The 17,320-nt window shown below is 43.2% G+C and overlaps 1 protein-coding gene across 9 annotated transcripts in view; it reads left to right on the top strand.

Annotated features, from left to right (window-relative positions):
* ST3GAL3 (ST3 beta-galactoside alpha-2,3-sialyltransferase 3) overlaps window positions 1-17,320 on the top strand; it is a 202,172-nt gene that overhangs the window by 164,632 nt on the left and 20,220 nt on the right. For all 9 annotated transcript variants that reach the window (XM_031050734.2, XM_031050735.2, XM_031050739.2 and 6 more), the window contains one exon: window positions 9,627-9,773. In XM_031050734.2, coding sequence (XP_030906594.1) covers window positions 9,627-9,773 — 147 coding nt within the window. The remainder of the gene's footprint in view (window positions 1-9,626; window positions 9,774-17,320) is intronic.

The raw sequence follows: 17,320 nt of genomic DNA, 5'->3' as shown, positions 1-17,320 counted from the left end.
CTACCTCAGCACTCACAGTTATTTAATATGAACACTTGTCCTGACAACAGAAAGGAAAAATCAACCAGGCCATGTGAAGGTAGTGAGCAGGAAAGATTCTGGGAAGACCTCAGGTTTTTCTGTACCATTTGTATTCTTACAGTTGTGCATTTACAGGATACACCTAAGGGTGTTGCTTCTCTTCTTAGTTAAGACCAGGTTTGTAAAGGCGTTAGTATCTTACTTTTTATTTATTTTCTTAATCAGAGACATACAATTGAAAAAAAACCTGCCCAAACTGTTGCATGCAGAAGGCTTTTGATAGGTTTGCTTGGAAGCTTTTCTCAGCTGGTCCCTCTGCTGTGTTCTCATCTTTTTCTGTGAAGTTAACTTTGCACGTACAATCATAGAACGCTTTGAGTTGGAAAGGACCTTAAGATCATGAAGTTCCAACCCCCCTGCCATGGGCATAACTGACAAGTACAGACTATACTAAGCCTGGCCCAGGCATCTGCACTTTGATTGTTTAGGAAAAACTTGTAAATATTCTGTTGGGATTACAGTTTATTTAAATTCTCATCTTTTAAGAATATTAAATAATGTTACTTAACAACTCTTTTTGTTTGTAAAACACCTATTATTAATGAAAATCTAGAAAAGAAACTAGGGCAGGAGTTTGTTAGCATCTTCCCAGCCCCTTATTTTGACCTTCCTGCCTGCTCCTTCTTAAGAATCCTGTATAATTTATATATATTCTATATGAACACTGAGTGAACATACAAATTATTTGGCTTCTCATTTCAGCAAAGATGCCAAAATAGGAGAAGAGAGATTTTCTGTGTACTCTTGCTGTAAAAACAATATAAAAATTTCCCCAGAGACTCCCTTTAAGATAACTTCGGAAAGCGATGGGGCTTTCTAGGCTATAATTCTTCCTGTGGTGATCCTTTAGCTTTTTTTTTGTTGTAATGTGCCAAGAGTTTAGTCTAAATATGTGTTGTTTGAGGAGTTATTTGTATTCAAACTTGTGAACCAGTTCAGCTCCCTAAAAAAGGCTTTGCTGATGGGTGTCCTCAGATGCCCTGGGACGTCCTCGTGCATTGTTACCAAAACCTGCAAAATTAGCTTTTTTTAATTGTTTTTTGCTTTGGTTTGGGTTGTTTTTTTTTTTTGCTTTTTGTGCAAGCATACTGTCGTTAAGTGGAGCAGGTAGCTGTGCTTTTAGCTGGGATCATCTTATGTTTTGTGTTGTAAGCAAAGGGGAAATGCACTATCGTTTTCCTTACACTGTCATCTTTGAGCTGATATTTTCCATGCCATGTATTTGGCACAGCTGGAAAGTTCAGCTAAAATAACTCTCATGATGAGGCTACTGAAAATGCAGAGTCTTATCCCTGTTTTAAAAAAATATACCCTAATCTCCCACCCTATTTTGCTGAGATTCTCCAGTTCTTGAGGGCAGTGTCTGGAAATTGATGAGACTGTGTTACTGTGGCAGCCCGTTATGGCTCCTGCTGTTCTGTGACATCCCATGGCTTGGTCTGATGTTCCATAGGGCTGTTGGAAACTGGCAATGCTGCACAGTGCTTAGACGTAGTCTGTCCTACTAGAGCTCCCCTGCGCTGCCTGCACTGGTCAGGTGCCCTCCCCATACAGTTAGCTGGGATGCAGCACCTCCAAGGATGTAAGAAACAAATAGGATTTGCCTTTCCATTGCTTCTCTACAAAAAGGTTGACTGGGGACCAGGGACTCTCAGGAACTCATTCTCCTTCTTCCAGCCACCTGGACAACAGGAAGGAGTTAGTAGCCTAGTTTGGTACATGGCAGGAGCAGCAGTATTGGAGGTTGAAGGGTGATGGGTACTGGGAACAGCAGAGAAAGGGTTTACAACCATTAGAGAACTCCTCAATCACTTTTGGGTTTGTTAAGTGTAAATAGTTCAGGAGCCCTATAAGAGACGGCATTTTTTCTCCTCCAATGGCTGATCTAGAATACAGTAGCTTACAGGAGCTTGTAGTCACACTTAGGGGACTGTGCTCTGGGTTTAGTTGCTCTGTTTGGGGGAGTTTTTCTTGAGTTAATTTTTTGGTGACTTTTTAATTGAGTTGATTTAAATAAAAAAAAGTTATTCTCTAAGACTTTTAGAAAGAGCTTTATGGTTATAAAACTCAAGCTGCCAGAGGTTAAGAAAAGTGCAAGAATAAGATTGCATTTTCAACATTAATTCAGTTCTCCTGTGCAAATGTTATCCTTAATTATATGGTTACATCCTGGCTCTTTTAGAACACAGCTGTCTATCTAGTGGAGAGGGAAGACTGAGATCTAGGCTAATTTCTGTAGCACAAGACATTCAGCCTTGGTATAAGTAGCTGCAGAAGCTGAAGAACAAGGAGATATAGGAGAGAGGAAAGGAGGAAGAGTGGTTGCCTGATTACAGACACCTCTTGAGGAGGTGGTTTAGCCTTTCAATGATCAATGTGGTGCTGGGCAGGTTAGGTAAGAATTTCCCAAACACATTTAAGTCTTTTGGTGCAAATATGCAAGAGACCAGGGTATTCAGCAGGAGAGGTGGGTGTTCAGCAGCAGCAAAGTCAGTGGAGTTGTACTGTGAGCTTAACAAATGTGCTGAAAATTCAGCTTGAGGTGCTTGCAGTAGAGCATCAGGAGGCAAAAGAAGCTGTGCATTCAACTTTGCCTGTTTTCTTCCCTGTCAAATGGTGTAATACATGCCAAATATTGCAGAGATGCTCTAAATATGAAAGGATTTTTTGTAAAACACTTAGATATATGGTGATACAAGAAAAATCTTGTGGGAAAATTAGAAAGTCACTGTTCACAACAGAAATCCTGAACTGAGGTTGCAGGGCGGTCCTACTTCAGCGCTTACTAACACGTGTGTTTGGCCTTTCAGCCCTGGTATTCTTTTAATAGATGTTATAAGGGTATGACATTTCATAAACTATGTTATAAAAATAATAGTCAAATAAAGGGGCTGGTCCCTTATGGGAGTAAAAAACCCTGTAAATAATGGTGATATTATAGAGCCCTGGTCTTCTTTAGGATCTTTCTGAAATTGCTCTAGATATGTTTTCATTGAAGGATTATTGTATTACTCACAAGCAAAAAAACCTCAACACAAACATAAATTATCTAAATCCATTCCTTTTACTAAGCACTTCCGTCTTTCCTATTTTTCAAAACAGGAATATTTCTTCAAATTCTGGCTCAAAATCCAACTTACATTTTGAGAGTCTGTAATACAGTCTATCCATCACCCTGTTTGCGCCTAGTACAAACACATCTTCTGACACACCGTATGTGAGCTATCATTTATGCTTTGACTTGTGAAATACTGTATTCATCAGAATAATCTTCAGTGTTTTTCTGCAGCTCATCTGACATGTTCCAAGTTCCATTTTCTTCACAGGACAATCTCTTTTAACAGCGTTTTGTGATCTTACAACTGTGAACTGTATTTTGCTCTCAGTTGCACTGATAAAACCATAGAAACTCATTTTTAAAAAAGGAATTCCTTTTCAATTGCAACACAGCCTAAAAATAATTTTGCTCTCCTGCCTCTCTAGAGCTGGCCTTGTTCTCATGCTACCTAGTCCTGTGAATCAGAAGACGATAGTTGGTGTTAGAACAGCAACACAGGAGGCCCTCTCTATCTCTATGTAGGTTAGCTGTAGCACTCAGTTACATAGGTCAAATGAAGTTGAAATTCAGTAGGCTTATTCTGAATATGTTTTAATGCTTACTCGCAGTGTATGCTTGCAGGTAAATGGGAGAGAAACTTCCTACTGACAGCTACAGGAATGAGCATGTTGCCAAGTTCTAGCTAGCTTATGTGATGTACCAGTACCAGCCTCGTGTCCAAGCTGGCTTTTGTCACCATTGAAGCTGCAGCTTTCCAAGCTAGTATCTGTGGATGGGGCACCTTCCAGTTTCATGTGTAGCCAGGGTGCTGTGTAGTTTACGTATCTGGCCCAAAACTTGCAGTTTGAACCACTACTTGGAATTAAGTTTCCCTTCTCTTGTGTTTTTCAACCTGGTTATCAAACCTAAGGAAACTAATCTCTAGCCAGGGTAGTGAAGTATCATTAGGTCAACTAACAATGAAGAATAGTTAGGTTTTTGCTTAAAGAAAAAGCTCTAGCTAGTACCATATATTGGGGTGCTTTTATCTCCATCATGCTTTGCTGCTGAAAATGCTAGGTAAAAAATGTATATGAGTTTTACACTGAGAAACATCAGTAAAATATAAATTGGAGGGGTTTACCGCCTATCAGGAGTTCTCTTGGGTGCTGCAAAGCTATTGGGAGGTGGGGAATACCAACAAGGGAATAGTCTGGGAAAATAACAACCATTTGATTTTAGACTTAGTGGGAGGGTATTTGGGGAGAAGAAAGAAAACTATAGAATATTAGAAGTATCACATTTTTGGATAATCCAAGAGCTGCATTTCTTTTGACAGAAGGACAGAGGGAAAAGCATGAGCACAATCTGCAACTTCCCTGCTTCAGGCAGAGTAAGAGCTTTTCAGTGGAGCAGATAACAGTGGAACAAAAAGCTCTAGACTCTAGAGCATTTCTAGACTCTAGAAACTGAAGATAGGAACATTCAGAACAAGTGCTGGCCATTGGAGCCATGTACAGAGGGTGGTAAGGGGTTCTCCATCACTTTGAGTAAGTTGGGTAAATATATGTAAGTGGGGGCTATTTGGTCTGGCAGTGGACCATCAACCCAGACTGCAGCCTCTCAGCACCTCTGTTCTTGTTGCTAAAAATTCCTTGTTGCTTTGATAATCGGTGCAAATGATGCAACTTCATTTATATTACCACTTGTAGAAGAGCATTTTCTAGGCCTCCGTGTCTACTTGACCGCTGAGAAATGCAGCATTGGCTGATAAGATGGTTATTCTCTAGTGGAAATACATCTTCCACATCTAATCCAGTTACACCTGAGCAGAAACCTTTCAAAAACCTCTGCAGATGGATTGCAGTGGTTCTTCTGTACCCTGTGGTTGTGTGACAGTGAGTACTTGTGGGTGGCGGGTATAGAATAAACCACATTCCAGCCAGGGTGGGGGCAGAGATCCCAGTGAACACCCAGGCACGTGCTCCCAGGCACGATGAGGTCCTGTGACTGTACATCATCCCCTGCCTTTTTCTTTCCTTCATGCCCTTCTTCCTCTCCATTTCTGGTTTTACCAGAGTTGAAAAATAATACTGTCCATTTACCACAGGTTCTCTCTCCAGTCTTAATCTTTCTTGTGGCTCTGCAGCAAGGTATTCCATACCCAGACTTTATTCAGCTTTGTGTTGCACATAGCTGACCTTTGCAGTCTTCCTGTCCCCTTCCCGTCAGAAGTCTTCCAGAGTAATGCTGCTTATATTCCTAAATCCAGTAGTATGACAGGTACAGAAAAGGCAGCATTTGTGCCATCAGGATGCAGTGGCATTGCTCCTCATTTTGCTTAGTATATTCGAAATGTTTTTATTCTGGGAGACTCAGCCTGTTTGTATCTTCTACTGAGGTGTGCTTCTTGGCTAAGTCTCTGTATTTCCCCATTTTATTTTAGTGTATGTTGTGCTTTGCCTTGGTAAATCTGTTAACAAGAGATGGAAAACTGAACAGAGACAAAAATAGTTTACAGCTGACTGTCCCTGTTACCCTCAGTGTTCTGCAAATGGTCAGAATGAGGGATTAAAGCTGGATTTTCTTGTCCCTGTAGCTATTAGGTGAACCCTGCCATAGGTTAGCCCTCCTCATAACCTGCCATCTCTAGTCCATCATATCTGTATTCACTTATTCCTGGGGTGGTGTTTCTGGGGGGGTTATTTCTGTCTCTCTCCCTGGATAAGAGCTGTACAGGAGACTGTGTTGAAAGCCTTGGCCCATCCAAATTCTTTCTGCTTTTTAAATTGTCTCTTCTAAAGCCTTTAGTGATGTCCTTTACAACTATCCAATTTTGAAAACACTCCAGGATTACTTAAAAATTCTGTGGCCTTCATAGACTTGCTCTTCAGTCATGTTTTCCTTTCTGCCTCTCTCTCTCTCTGTTGCTTGTTTCTTTATGGTTATATTGGCAGCTTTTTTTGGCAGCCCTTTGCACCGTGAATGCTGTCACCTCTGTGACTGAGGCTGCAGGTGCCCAATAATACCAACAAATGATGAAGGTGGGAATTTGACCCAGGGAAACCCAATTTCCAGCCTAGACCCTATGGTTTCCACTTCGGTGCCAGGAAGTGATGAAGTAGTGTGGGAACGTTGCCTAAGCAATCTTCGGACTCATTTACTGACTTATTATCATTATGATAATCAGGAAGGGAGATATTACATCCTCAGGGGCCACCCTTAAGCACTTCAGGCTTAGTCACTGTAGCAGAGAACAGGGGATGCCCCCAACCTCAAACAGCAAGTCCAAGCTCCTGAATCTGGCAGGAAAAGCGTGCCTCCCCTCCCAGTGCCTGCTGCTCCTGGGGTGGCTGCCTGTCTCCTCCCAGCCTAAAAAGGGACAGCATTCCCTGACGGGAAGTAATTGCTTTGGAAACCTCGCTGAACATCTGTGTCCAATCAGACTGAACATCCACACCAGCAGCAGCCGAGCAATCAGCAGTAGCGTGGAGCCTTGGAAGGGGCTGCGCTCCCGACACCGCAGCTCCCAAGGGGGTTGCGTCAGGGGAGCAGCCTCCTGGGGTTTGTAGGTCTGGTGGTGCTGCGATTCGGAGCTTGCCAGTGACAAGCTGCAGAACAAAACCACAAGGTTTGAGATGTAGCTCAAAACAAGAGGGTTTGGAGAGCCAAACCACAAAGCTGAGAATTTCTGTAGTTATAAACCAGGAAAACAGTTTTTAGTTCTTTAGCCCTGTGCCGGGCTTTGCTTACTGTATAGATGGAAGTGTGAGAGCTGTCTGCTGAGACTCCACATTTGCCCCTACAATTGTTTCAGAAACCAGAGTGGGAAAACACACCAAAATGAAATACTACCACACGTGTCCCTCAACAATAATCTCAGGGGAATGACAGAAAAGTTACAGGGAAGAACAGAGAGCAAATACAAATGAGACAGAAGGGAGAAACCAGAGCAACTTCAGTGCAGTGGGATAGCTGAGGAAAATGCTAACAGAAATAGTCTGGAGGAGTTACAGGAAGAACAGCCACACAGAAGGGACCAGAGCAGAGAGGTTGTATTCACAGCTAGGGATAGGGCCCACATTTATTTTGGACTGGCATTGAATAGCTGAGAGGAGCCCAGGTATGGTCCTAGGGGTTCATGCAGCACTGGGAGAATGAGCAGCTGTGATATGTTTAGTTATCTTTTTCTGGACAGCTCAAGCAACAGCAAAGAATAAAAGTCTCAAATGTTTGTAATCTTTCTTCTTTTCTCTTTAATGTTTTGGGTGTAACCTAAAAGCCAATAAGATTGCCTACTTATATTCCATAACTTGTGTAGAATCTCCTACAGAGTGTGAGTCCAAACAAAAGGTGACTTGTGTCCACTTTAAATGGCTTGCAGACCTTTGGTTTGAATTGTTTGCAGAATTTAGGCAATGCCATATTTAGAGTTGCATGTGAAATTGTAATTGAACTTATAAATTTATTTTAGTTTCAGGGTCACACACTATTTTTCCAGGGTGTGCCTGCTCAAACCCATGATAAGATGGTTTCACTGAATGAGTAGCTGGTCAAGATTTTTGTTTATCATCTTCATCTCTGTGAGACCTGGAGCGTGCTTAATGCAAGTGGAATCTGGGATTTTAGCTTTTATTATTTATTTTTTCACACTCCTTCCCTGGAAGTGCAGGGCCTCTGCTTTACGTGTGCCTTTAGGAAATTCCAAAGGTTTAATATTTATCCAGTTTTTAATGAATCTTCACAAGGAGGCAAAAACTCAGCTGACATACCAAATCCCTCAAATCCCATGGTCAAATGGATGTTGGACTTTATTAACAGTTATAAAGTTGATATTTTATTTTAATAGTTTGGGGTTTTTTTTAATGGTGAATCATTCTGTGGCTGAAAATGTCATATTGTCCTGGAAAGTGCTGGACTGCTTTGACACCTGGCTTTCTTTCTAATTCAACTATAATGAAAGAATATGAGTGTTTATTAGGATTTTTTTCCATTTAGGGTCCTGAGAGCACTTTGCCATTGTTGAAATGTTGAGCTCAAAAGATCCCTGCTCTGGCCAGCAAAGTATATTATATTTGGCCAGATTTGAGAGGGCATGTGGGATCAAAGAGGAATAGCAGTGGCAGTCTGCTTAGACTCCTGGTTTGGAGAACAGTGCAGATCCTCATTGAGTTTGCTGCGTTAATGCTAATTGTAGCATGAACCATCAACCAAAGTTCCATTCTTTGTGATCTGAAGTTCAGCAGCTAAAGGTAACCATTGGATTGTTCCATAAAGAAGCTTCTGTGAGGTGCTTTACACCTTTTGGCGTCAGAGTTCACGGGAGCTGCACATGGTGCAAGTAATGTGTGAAATGTAGTAAGCATCAGCTGTGGCAGAATTACAATTGATAATTACAAGGGTAAGCACTGCTGGGCAGGAGAGGCTCCTGAGGATTTTGCAGGGAATCCTCAACATTTTCATCAGTGCCTTGAAAGCAACCATAAAGTCACTGTTAAACTGCAAGCAACCCAAAACTGGTGTAAATAATGACTTCCAAAGCACATGCTTTTTATGCAGAGTGTAATGCCTGCCTCTGTTGCTTGTCATGGAGCTCGCAAGGAAGATGGCTCAGTGCTACAAGGAGATATTAAATTAGATTATCCTGCCAAAGCTGTTGGTTAGCAGATTAAAATTCCTGCAATCCGCCTTGTGCCTTGATCTGGATTTTTAACCCAAACAGAAATGAAATGTTAGAATGTAATTGATCTGTAAGTCCTGCCTCCAGTTATTTTGAGGACAGTACATGCTATACCCACTAACATGTGTACCAGTGGGAGCAGTGATACAAAGCAGTGTGGCAGAGAGGCATGAGCCACCCCACTAGTCAGGGCTGTCTAGCAGGGCAGCAGTACTCCAGGCCAGTGTTCTCCCATGTGTGCAGGGTGAAAACTTTTCTTTCCCTTTGTACCATGAACATGCGTGACTCTTCACAAGACAAGATGTCATCTTTATCAGCTTACATCTTAGCTCACATGAAACCTGACAGAAGATGATAAATCTAGGATAAAGTTGAAAGCATGAATAGAGCTGTATGGTCATTTTTAGCTCTTTGCATGTTCTTAAAAGCATTTGCTATCCAAGGGTATGTCCCTTAGGAGGCAGGTGGGAGTGATGACAGCGTGTGCTGGAATGCTTAAGCCATTAACCAAACTAGCTGAAGTGCCAATTAAGAGTGAAAAGATGGCACCAGGGAGGGGGTTATTAGTCCTGAAGCCTAGGACTCTCTGTCTTCCCTACACGTGTCAGCCAGACTAGCTCAAGTGCATCTGCACAAGCTGCTGTCAACCCTCCAGGATGCACCCGCTCCGCTACAGCTTTTCATGATTGCTTGTGGCAGTGAGCAGGGGCAGTGGGAGCTGGTACCAATGGTGCATTTTCATTTTTATAATTAATATAGACTTACATAATTGTGTTTGTTGGTTTATGTTTCCTTTTTTTTCTTTTATTTTTTTTTTACTGTTACCAGAGTGCCTCTGATGGCTTTTGGAAGTCAGTGGCAACCCGTGTCCCAAGAGAACCTCATGAGATACGTATCCTGAATCCCTACTTCATCCAGGAGGCAGCTTTCAGCTTCATCGGATTGCCTTTCAACAACGGCCTGATGGGCAGAGGGGTAGGTATAAAGCAAAGCAAACCATGGGGAAGGATGGGAGACCAAGCAGCAGTAATCTTACACTGTTCTTGCTTTTCCTTTGGGCCTCTGCTGATGGGAATTGAAGGGAAAGGACTTTGGCTCTGGTATGGTGGCAGTGCTCAGCCTCCATGAGGCCAAGGGAAGATCCTTCCTTGGAACACTGAGGATTTTGTTCGGGAGCATCAATATTTCAGCAGTGTCCTGAAAGCAATTGTAAAGTTGCATCTGAGACTTATAATAAAATCATGTAGAGCTTATTTTATGAGTCCTTTGGTAAGAAATTCTGATCTTATAGTGACAAGTTTTAGATGAAAAAGCTCACAAAAGAAAACAGGGCAAAAGAGTGTCTTAGGTCATGGTTATTAACAAAAATACCTTCATGGTCATTCTCATATCTCTCACCCCCAGTGCAGCTTTTTGGAGTGTTAGTGTGGAGTAGGTGGTGACCTGGGTTTTCTGGATTATCTCACCCTGCAATGCTGTCCTCAGAACCTATTTATATTTGCTCTACCTAATATATCAACCATTAAGGAAAGTATTACTTGGGCGGGTAAATTACTCATGTACACATGTGATATAGTTGTTGATAGAGACTACACGTGACATTTTTGGGCACATTAGCACAGCTGACAAACCTAGAGAGAAGCACTTTTGCTGGACAAGGTCTGCTTGCTCTGCCCCTGGCGTTGTCCTTGGGTTGTTACCAGTACAGGAGATTTGCCATGTCACAGCACACATTTGGACCAGACAGAATAGTGCCTTGTTTTTCATATGAAGTCTTCAGAACTATTAGAGGTGTTTGTTACATGCAGGTCGGATGGGTGGGTGCCTGGAGATAGGAAATTCACTTCTTAAAATACCATGTAAAAGATGTGCAGGCAGATTCAGCCACACAGAATTGATCTTAAGTGAAATGTATTGCTACGTATGTACGTATGAAAGATGGCATGGGGGTTTGGAAGCACTGGATTTTTACTCTGTACACTGAAGGTTTCTTATTCTAAGTATTTCCATGACCTAGAAAGTAACTTACTTCACCTCTCTGCATTCTCCAGAACTTACACTTAGAAAGATGTGGTCTTAATTTGTCTTCCAGAAAATCAGGAGTGCTGCCCCAGTAAAGGACAGAAATCATCAGACTTTTGCCTTTACTTTCTCCAGATTTGTTTTTATTTTTAAACACGTTATTTTAATACATAAGATATTACTTAAGCTGAGAGGAGGAGAGAGAATCCGGAAATGAAAATGCTATGAACTAAAGTTTATGAGGTTTTGATAGGTTGTTTAACACACATCAGATTGGAAAATGAAGGCATCTTAATTGAAACCTGATGTTTCACTTCATGAAAGCCCATTTGAGCATTTAAAAATAGTTTACGGAGCTTTAAGGCAAGCAGTCTTTGCCCATGACCCCTGCTAGATTGTGTAAATTGTAGTTCATTCCTTCAGATGAGGCAACAGGAGCTCTGCAGGTGCATCTGTGGGCCAGAATGTTAGTATACCCTGTGCTGTCTGTGCAAAGACACTCTAATACAGTGATTCTGTCAGTTTAAAAACAAGTTTTACTGGAGTCTGAATTGTATCTTGGTGATACCAATTTGCTACAGACCTTTTATCACTAAGAGTTTAAATGGGAAGACTGGAAATCAGAGCATGTAGACCAAGAATCCAATTCTCATTAAAGATCTGAGAGCAACGCAGCAGGATGAGTGAGGCAGCTAGAGTGAGAATTGCTCCACAAGAGACAGAGTGACCCAGAAACTAGAGACAATAGAGACAATAGCTGGCTGGGTTCAAGGTCATGCTTTAGAGATGCAGGACAGCCTGGAGAACTTTACTCAAGAAGGAAGCCTATAAACGTGGGAAAGGAAAATGTTGAGGTCTAGTAAGCAAAAGCACAGCGAACATTACGTGGCCTGAGTTTCTCCTGAGGAACCGGGATGGGGCAGATTGGTGCCTCCATGCTGCAGTGTGCTGTGGTATGTTGGGCAGGCTACACACAGGAAGATCAAGGCTGGAGATGCCTTAGTAATCAGGGCCAACATGAAATCCTCATAAAGAGCAGTAATATTCCACTCGTCTTTGGTTCTGATGCCTAAATAAACTTCAGTGCTTCCCTTGCACACCACATATGGTAACAATGTGCTGCCAATTAACTTTGTAATTTGGGGGCTTTTTCAGCAAGGTTGAGCAGAGCTGGTAAAATAGTTTGAGGCTGATCTCAAAGCGTTCTTCCCAGGATCCAATAAAGGGTGAATGTAGCAACATCCTCTGCTTTGATAGTATAATTTGGGCCAGATGGTTCTGGAGGATACTAGAGGGGTACAACTCAGATCTGCATTTTGATTGCACTTATGGCATTAGTAGCTGGAAGTCTGAGCAAGGAGCAAAACTGGTCACCCACAATGAACAGTGAGTTCCCTCTGGGACCAGTAAAGTTTTCAGGAGTTTCCTCGGTCGGTTTACTGAAGTCTTAAGAAGAGGGAGAGCTGTTTCCTGCTACACTTCTCTTTTCTTGGGATAAGCTGATTATTAAAGAAAAACTTTAGTTTAGGATAGTAGCAACATCTGGGGAAAATTGAACGTTAATGCCTGAAGATGAATTATCATGAAAAAAATGAGCTGGTAAAGATCCTGATTAAAGAATGCCCTTAAGGTATGGGTGCAGGTTTGGCTGTGTCACTAGCCAAAGGTGTACGTATGTGATTTATGTTACGGTGGAATCTCTTTATAAGGGTCTTTTGGCCTTTAAACCAGGCATCACTGGTATCACAGCTTGTAATTCAGGCATGCAATAACCTACCTCCCACTGCAGGCAGTTTACTGGGGACAAGCGTGAACATCAGTTCCAGGGAATCATTGCCTGTTTGCATGTCCAACAGTAGGGGTGGTTATTGCCGTGGTGCTTTTTGCTGTGTAGCAAATAGTTCTGTCCTCTTGGTAGCACTCAGAGCCATTGGAGCAGTGTGTTTCTGGCTTCTCTGGGAGCCCTGAGCATAGTGTGGGGTGGCCAGGAGAACATTTCAGATTACACAAATTATCAGGACTCTGAGGACTCCAGTGCAGACTGTGGTGTTTGTTTCTGTCTTCCTGCTGTGCATCCATGGAACTGCCTGTGATTTAACTTCTTATGAGATGAAGCTCTGCTGCCCAAACCTGCAAGCCTTTGATTTGTTTGTGTACTGGGAATGACTGTATCTATAGACCCCTTGCTAAAGAGATAAAATGTTCTTCTCTGGAGCTCACCCAGCCTCAGCACCAACTTGATGAAGGAGGAGCCGTATGCAAGAGGTGTTAGCAGGCTGCATCAGACACCTGGCCGTGGATTAACACCTCTACAGGGCGCTGACAGCCCTCACACACTCTGGGATTAACCTCTGATGCCGGAGTGTTAGCATGTCCTTCCCCAGGGCTTCTCTTTGCTGTTACGTGTGGGCAGGCAGCCTTTCTGGAGATGCTACTGGTGACCCCTTGCTCCTGAGGGAGTTTTTCAGCTCCACTGGCTGGTCATAATGACCCTTTATCTTGTTAGTACTGGGTGGCCCTGGTGTCAGCAAGCTTTGTCTCCTGGGTTGTTGCTGCTGGACTGTTACTGTGAAGGCTGTGTCTTGGGACCTGTTGGGTCTTTATGGAGCAGAAAAGAAGTAGGGATGGCAGGAGCAGAGCAGTCTGCCACTCCATCCTTCCCAGTTGCATGCTTATCCTTTTTTTTGCACTCTGACAGCATCTTCTAAGGCAGGCAGAGGGACATGTAAAGGGCCACTGCAGCTGCAGTCAGTTAAATATAGAGATTAGTGTCACTGTTAAGCTTTGGTTTTGCAAGACAGTACATCTGCTTCACGGGCTACACTGTCCAATCCTTTACCACTGCAGTGTGATCCATCCATGATCTGCTGGGGAATGGACAATCAGACAAGCTATTATAGGGTAGCAGTTAGATGTACACCAGCTGCTTCTTGATGAATGCTCAACCAGGTGCTTCTGCGTGTGATAAATGCAAAGTAGCTGAAGGGAGTTTACTCTTCAATGAAAGAGCAGACCATGAACTCCCATTTAGCATGGGGTAAAGCATACATATGGTTACCACAGAGCAGCTAGCATGTAGTAAAGTCATGCCCTTGCTTGCCCTCTGTTAAGTTGTTAGGTCCCTAAGAAATACTCCCCATGTTGCACAGGAATCTGCTCTACAGCAAACAAAGGTGAATCAGAGCTAGTACATCAAGTTAGATGTGGTCAAAGATATTTTACGTGGGGCAACTAGTGGAGGTGAAGGAAAAGTGTTGGAGATGCTCTGCTTTGTCTTTTGAAGCCTGGTATTGCAGCTGATCTTGTGCATGGATGGAGGTATCTGTGAGAGCAGCACTGTGGGCTGTAACCTCCTGTGACAGGGACCACCCTGCAGAATGCCAGGCATTTTTCTGCCTACAATAAGTGATGCTAAATTGCTTTTTATGCTGTATTTCCAAACTTGAAAGCTGAAGGAAGCAAAGAGTAGGTTTGGGTTGTTCCTATGCAAACATAAATGAACATAACCAAAATACAGTGACTGTTGTATATACTGTGTGATTACTATTATAGTTTTGTTCTGTATTTCTTTTGGTTTGAAGACTTCATTGCTCTTAGGTGATCAGGTTTGTAACTGATAAAAGTAAGGCAGCAATTTTTCTCAGGTAAGCATTTTTTTCCAGTTTTCCCTCAAATAAGTCAATGTAGTAGTCAAACCAGGTGCATTATTATTTGTAGGGAGCTTATTCTTTAGCAATGCCCTTTTGTTGAAAAAGGTAACAGTTAGGATAGTCTGAACAATCCCAATATATCTTACCCTGAGCTGAATAAAATCCCATAAATAACTGGAATTCATTTAACATGTTAAGGGAGTCAAATATTTCTGAAAACAGATTTACAGCAGTCATTTCCTTCCAGTCCAGCAGGCAGTGACACAGGAATGACCCAGGCATGGAATGAAAAGCATCAAGACCTTTTCACATGCACCAAGCAAAGAGTAGTTACGGTGCCCTGGTTCAGTCTCCAACACAATCTCCAGTGCAAGCCTTAATGTGATGCTTAGCTTCCATTAAGTCCAGAAGAGGGCTGGTGCCAGTCATTTCTGCTAACTGGCTTCTTCTCTGAGTAGAAGTCAGTCTTTAAAGCCTCTTCAAGAGGAACAATGGAAGATGAAACATCAATGGCTTGAGGGGAAGCCTTTTATCTTTCCCCTTGCAGCAGAGAACAGTGTAGGAGCAGTTAAGAGAACCTGTTCCGTTTCTGTCTGTACTGCTAGATGCATTTCTGGTCCCCTGACCTGGTGGTGCAGACTGACTGTGTTTGCATCAACGCACCTGATGCAGCTCAAGACCAGAGATGTTTGCCTCTCTTGTCTTTATGCTTTTCTCCCCCAGGATCAACCACACATGTGCTCACCTCATCCATGGAGGACATGTGGCAGCAGGCCCCTGGAAGGAGCCATGCTCCGGATGCACAGGCAGCCTTTGCCCAGCACTGCTGCACTGATGTGTTGCTCACTGTGTTTGTTGCTTCTGTTTGTCAGATGGCCTTTTGGTGTCGTCTCTGGCTCACCTGTCAGTCTGCTGGGTTCTCTCAAATGGGACCAGGCAAAGGCCTGGTCCCTGGAGAGCATTATATTAGACATTACACTTTCCAGATGTTTGGTCCTAGACAAGCAGGCCAGGATGGGAAACGTGGGCTGTCAGTTCAGACCACATTGTCCAGAGATGTTGCCCTTGTAATTGTTTATCAGTGCTGGAGAGGGGATGCTGAACCTGCTACCCACCATGGCCCCTAGGCTGGAACAGAAACCTGTGAGACACAGCAGGAGGTACAGAGCTTGCAAGGACAAGTTCAAGGCTTGTGGCAGGGAACTAGCAGGGGGAGAGGACTGCCAGTGCTTTCTGGGGTCTTGCCATTCCCAACTTTCCCTGGTTGGTGGGCACAGGTTAAGGTCAGAAGCTCATCATGTCCCCATCTGGAACAGCGTTCCTGCTGGGAAATCCAGAAGCCCCATTCTGTGGCCTGGCCTTCACTGACCAGTGTTTGTGAGGCTGAGAGGCATCCCAAGAGGCTTCTGCCTCCTGAATGGCCACTTCTGGGCTGCCATTCTTCAACCGTGTGGTTGAAAGCAGCATTGCTTGGGAGTACAGGAATACCAAGGCACACAGAGAGCTATTATCAGGAGGACAGGCTCTGAGCTCGTCCGAGCCCAGATTCCTAAGGCTAGGACGTTAGGATTTTGGTTCAAAGGCCTAGAATAACAAGAGGGCTGCTCAGTTGTTTGAGTTTTATTTTCATAATGCAAGAGGTGTGGTGGTTGCTTTGGTATGTCTTTGGGGCACGGCACAAGGGTGTGTGTGGTGAGATAGCACTGACGCATTGTGCAGGGCATAGCAAGCCAGGTTTGGCAGAGCCATGTCCATGATGCTTAATTTCTTTTGGAGTGACCTGTCGCCCACCTTGCCCTAAAGGTTGTACGTGCTTCATTAGGTCTGAATTAGAGTTTAGCAGCAAATGAATTTATATGCCTGTGCACAATGAGAAGAGTTTAGAAGCCGTGTAGATTTAGCCAGAGTATAATTATAACCGTTTCCTCTCTCTGATGCACTTCCCTTCTTATTTGCCACCTCTGAGAGGAGAGGGCAGCCCTTTCCCCCTAACCTGGAGAGTGCTGCTGAGTTGGCTGCTGTGCAGCACAACCAGGGACACTTCCCTAGATCCTACAGGGCCTTTTCTCTCCCATGCTGCAAGCTGGAAAGGGTGGTGCTTCATTTTCAACAGAGGGAAGGAGTAGCAGAAGCTCAGCAGGCTGTCATAGGAGAAAAGGGCTCAGTTTCTATAGTTTAAACCAAGTCAGGACCAAAGCACTGTATTGGCTTACAGTAATGACATTTAATTAACCAGCAGACATGCTTCTTTTATACTTCTGTTCAAGCTGGCTCTTTTTTCAACTTGGCTCCTTCTTTTTTTCAAGTCTGTGTGATTCCCCTTCAGTTACTGTTTAATCTGTCTGATGGTTGCTGCTGCTTTAACTGGAGCAAATACCCAGTTACACGTATTTGATCCCAGACACATGTGGGTACACACACAGTTTGTACACATGTTCTCTTAGCAGGTGCTGTTATCCATACCATTTACTAAGGGTAGGCTCTGCAAGCAGCCTCAGGCTGCCCTGAACGGTTCCTGCCCTCAGTGAATAGCAGGGATAATAATTTTTACAGTATTTTCAAGGTGGTCCTCTCTAGCTTCCAGAGTTCTGACTGCAGCAGTGGAACATGAGGCTGCGTCTCAACAGTGAACTTGTGAATGGCTTCAGATCTCTTGTCTTCAAGGGGGACACACACACTATGCTGTAGCTACCATAGTACTGGAGGGTGCTGACATTACCAATTTTAATTAAACTAAGGCATAGTTTCATTAAAACCTGCCATCAGATCATGAGTTTCTGGATTTTAGAACAACACAAAACTATTTTGCTAAGGACACCAAGCAAATTTCTGATAGTTGTAGGGGCCAAA

The sequence above is a fragment of the Melopsittacus undulatus genome, chromosome 6 (genome assembly GCF_012275295.1).
Source record: "Melopsittacus undulatus isolate bMelUnd1 chromosome 6, bMelUnd1.mat.Z, whole genome shotgun sequence".
Taxonomy (NCBI): Eukaryota; Metazoa; Chordata; class Aves; order Psittaciformes; family Psittaculidae; genus Melopsittacus; species Melopsittacus undulatus.
This window is presented reverse-complemented; position numbering and strand designations above follow the sequence as displayed.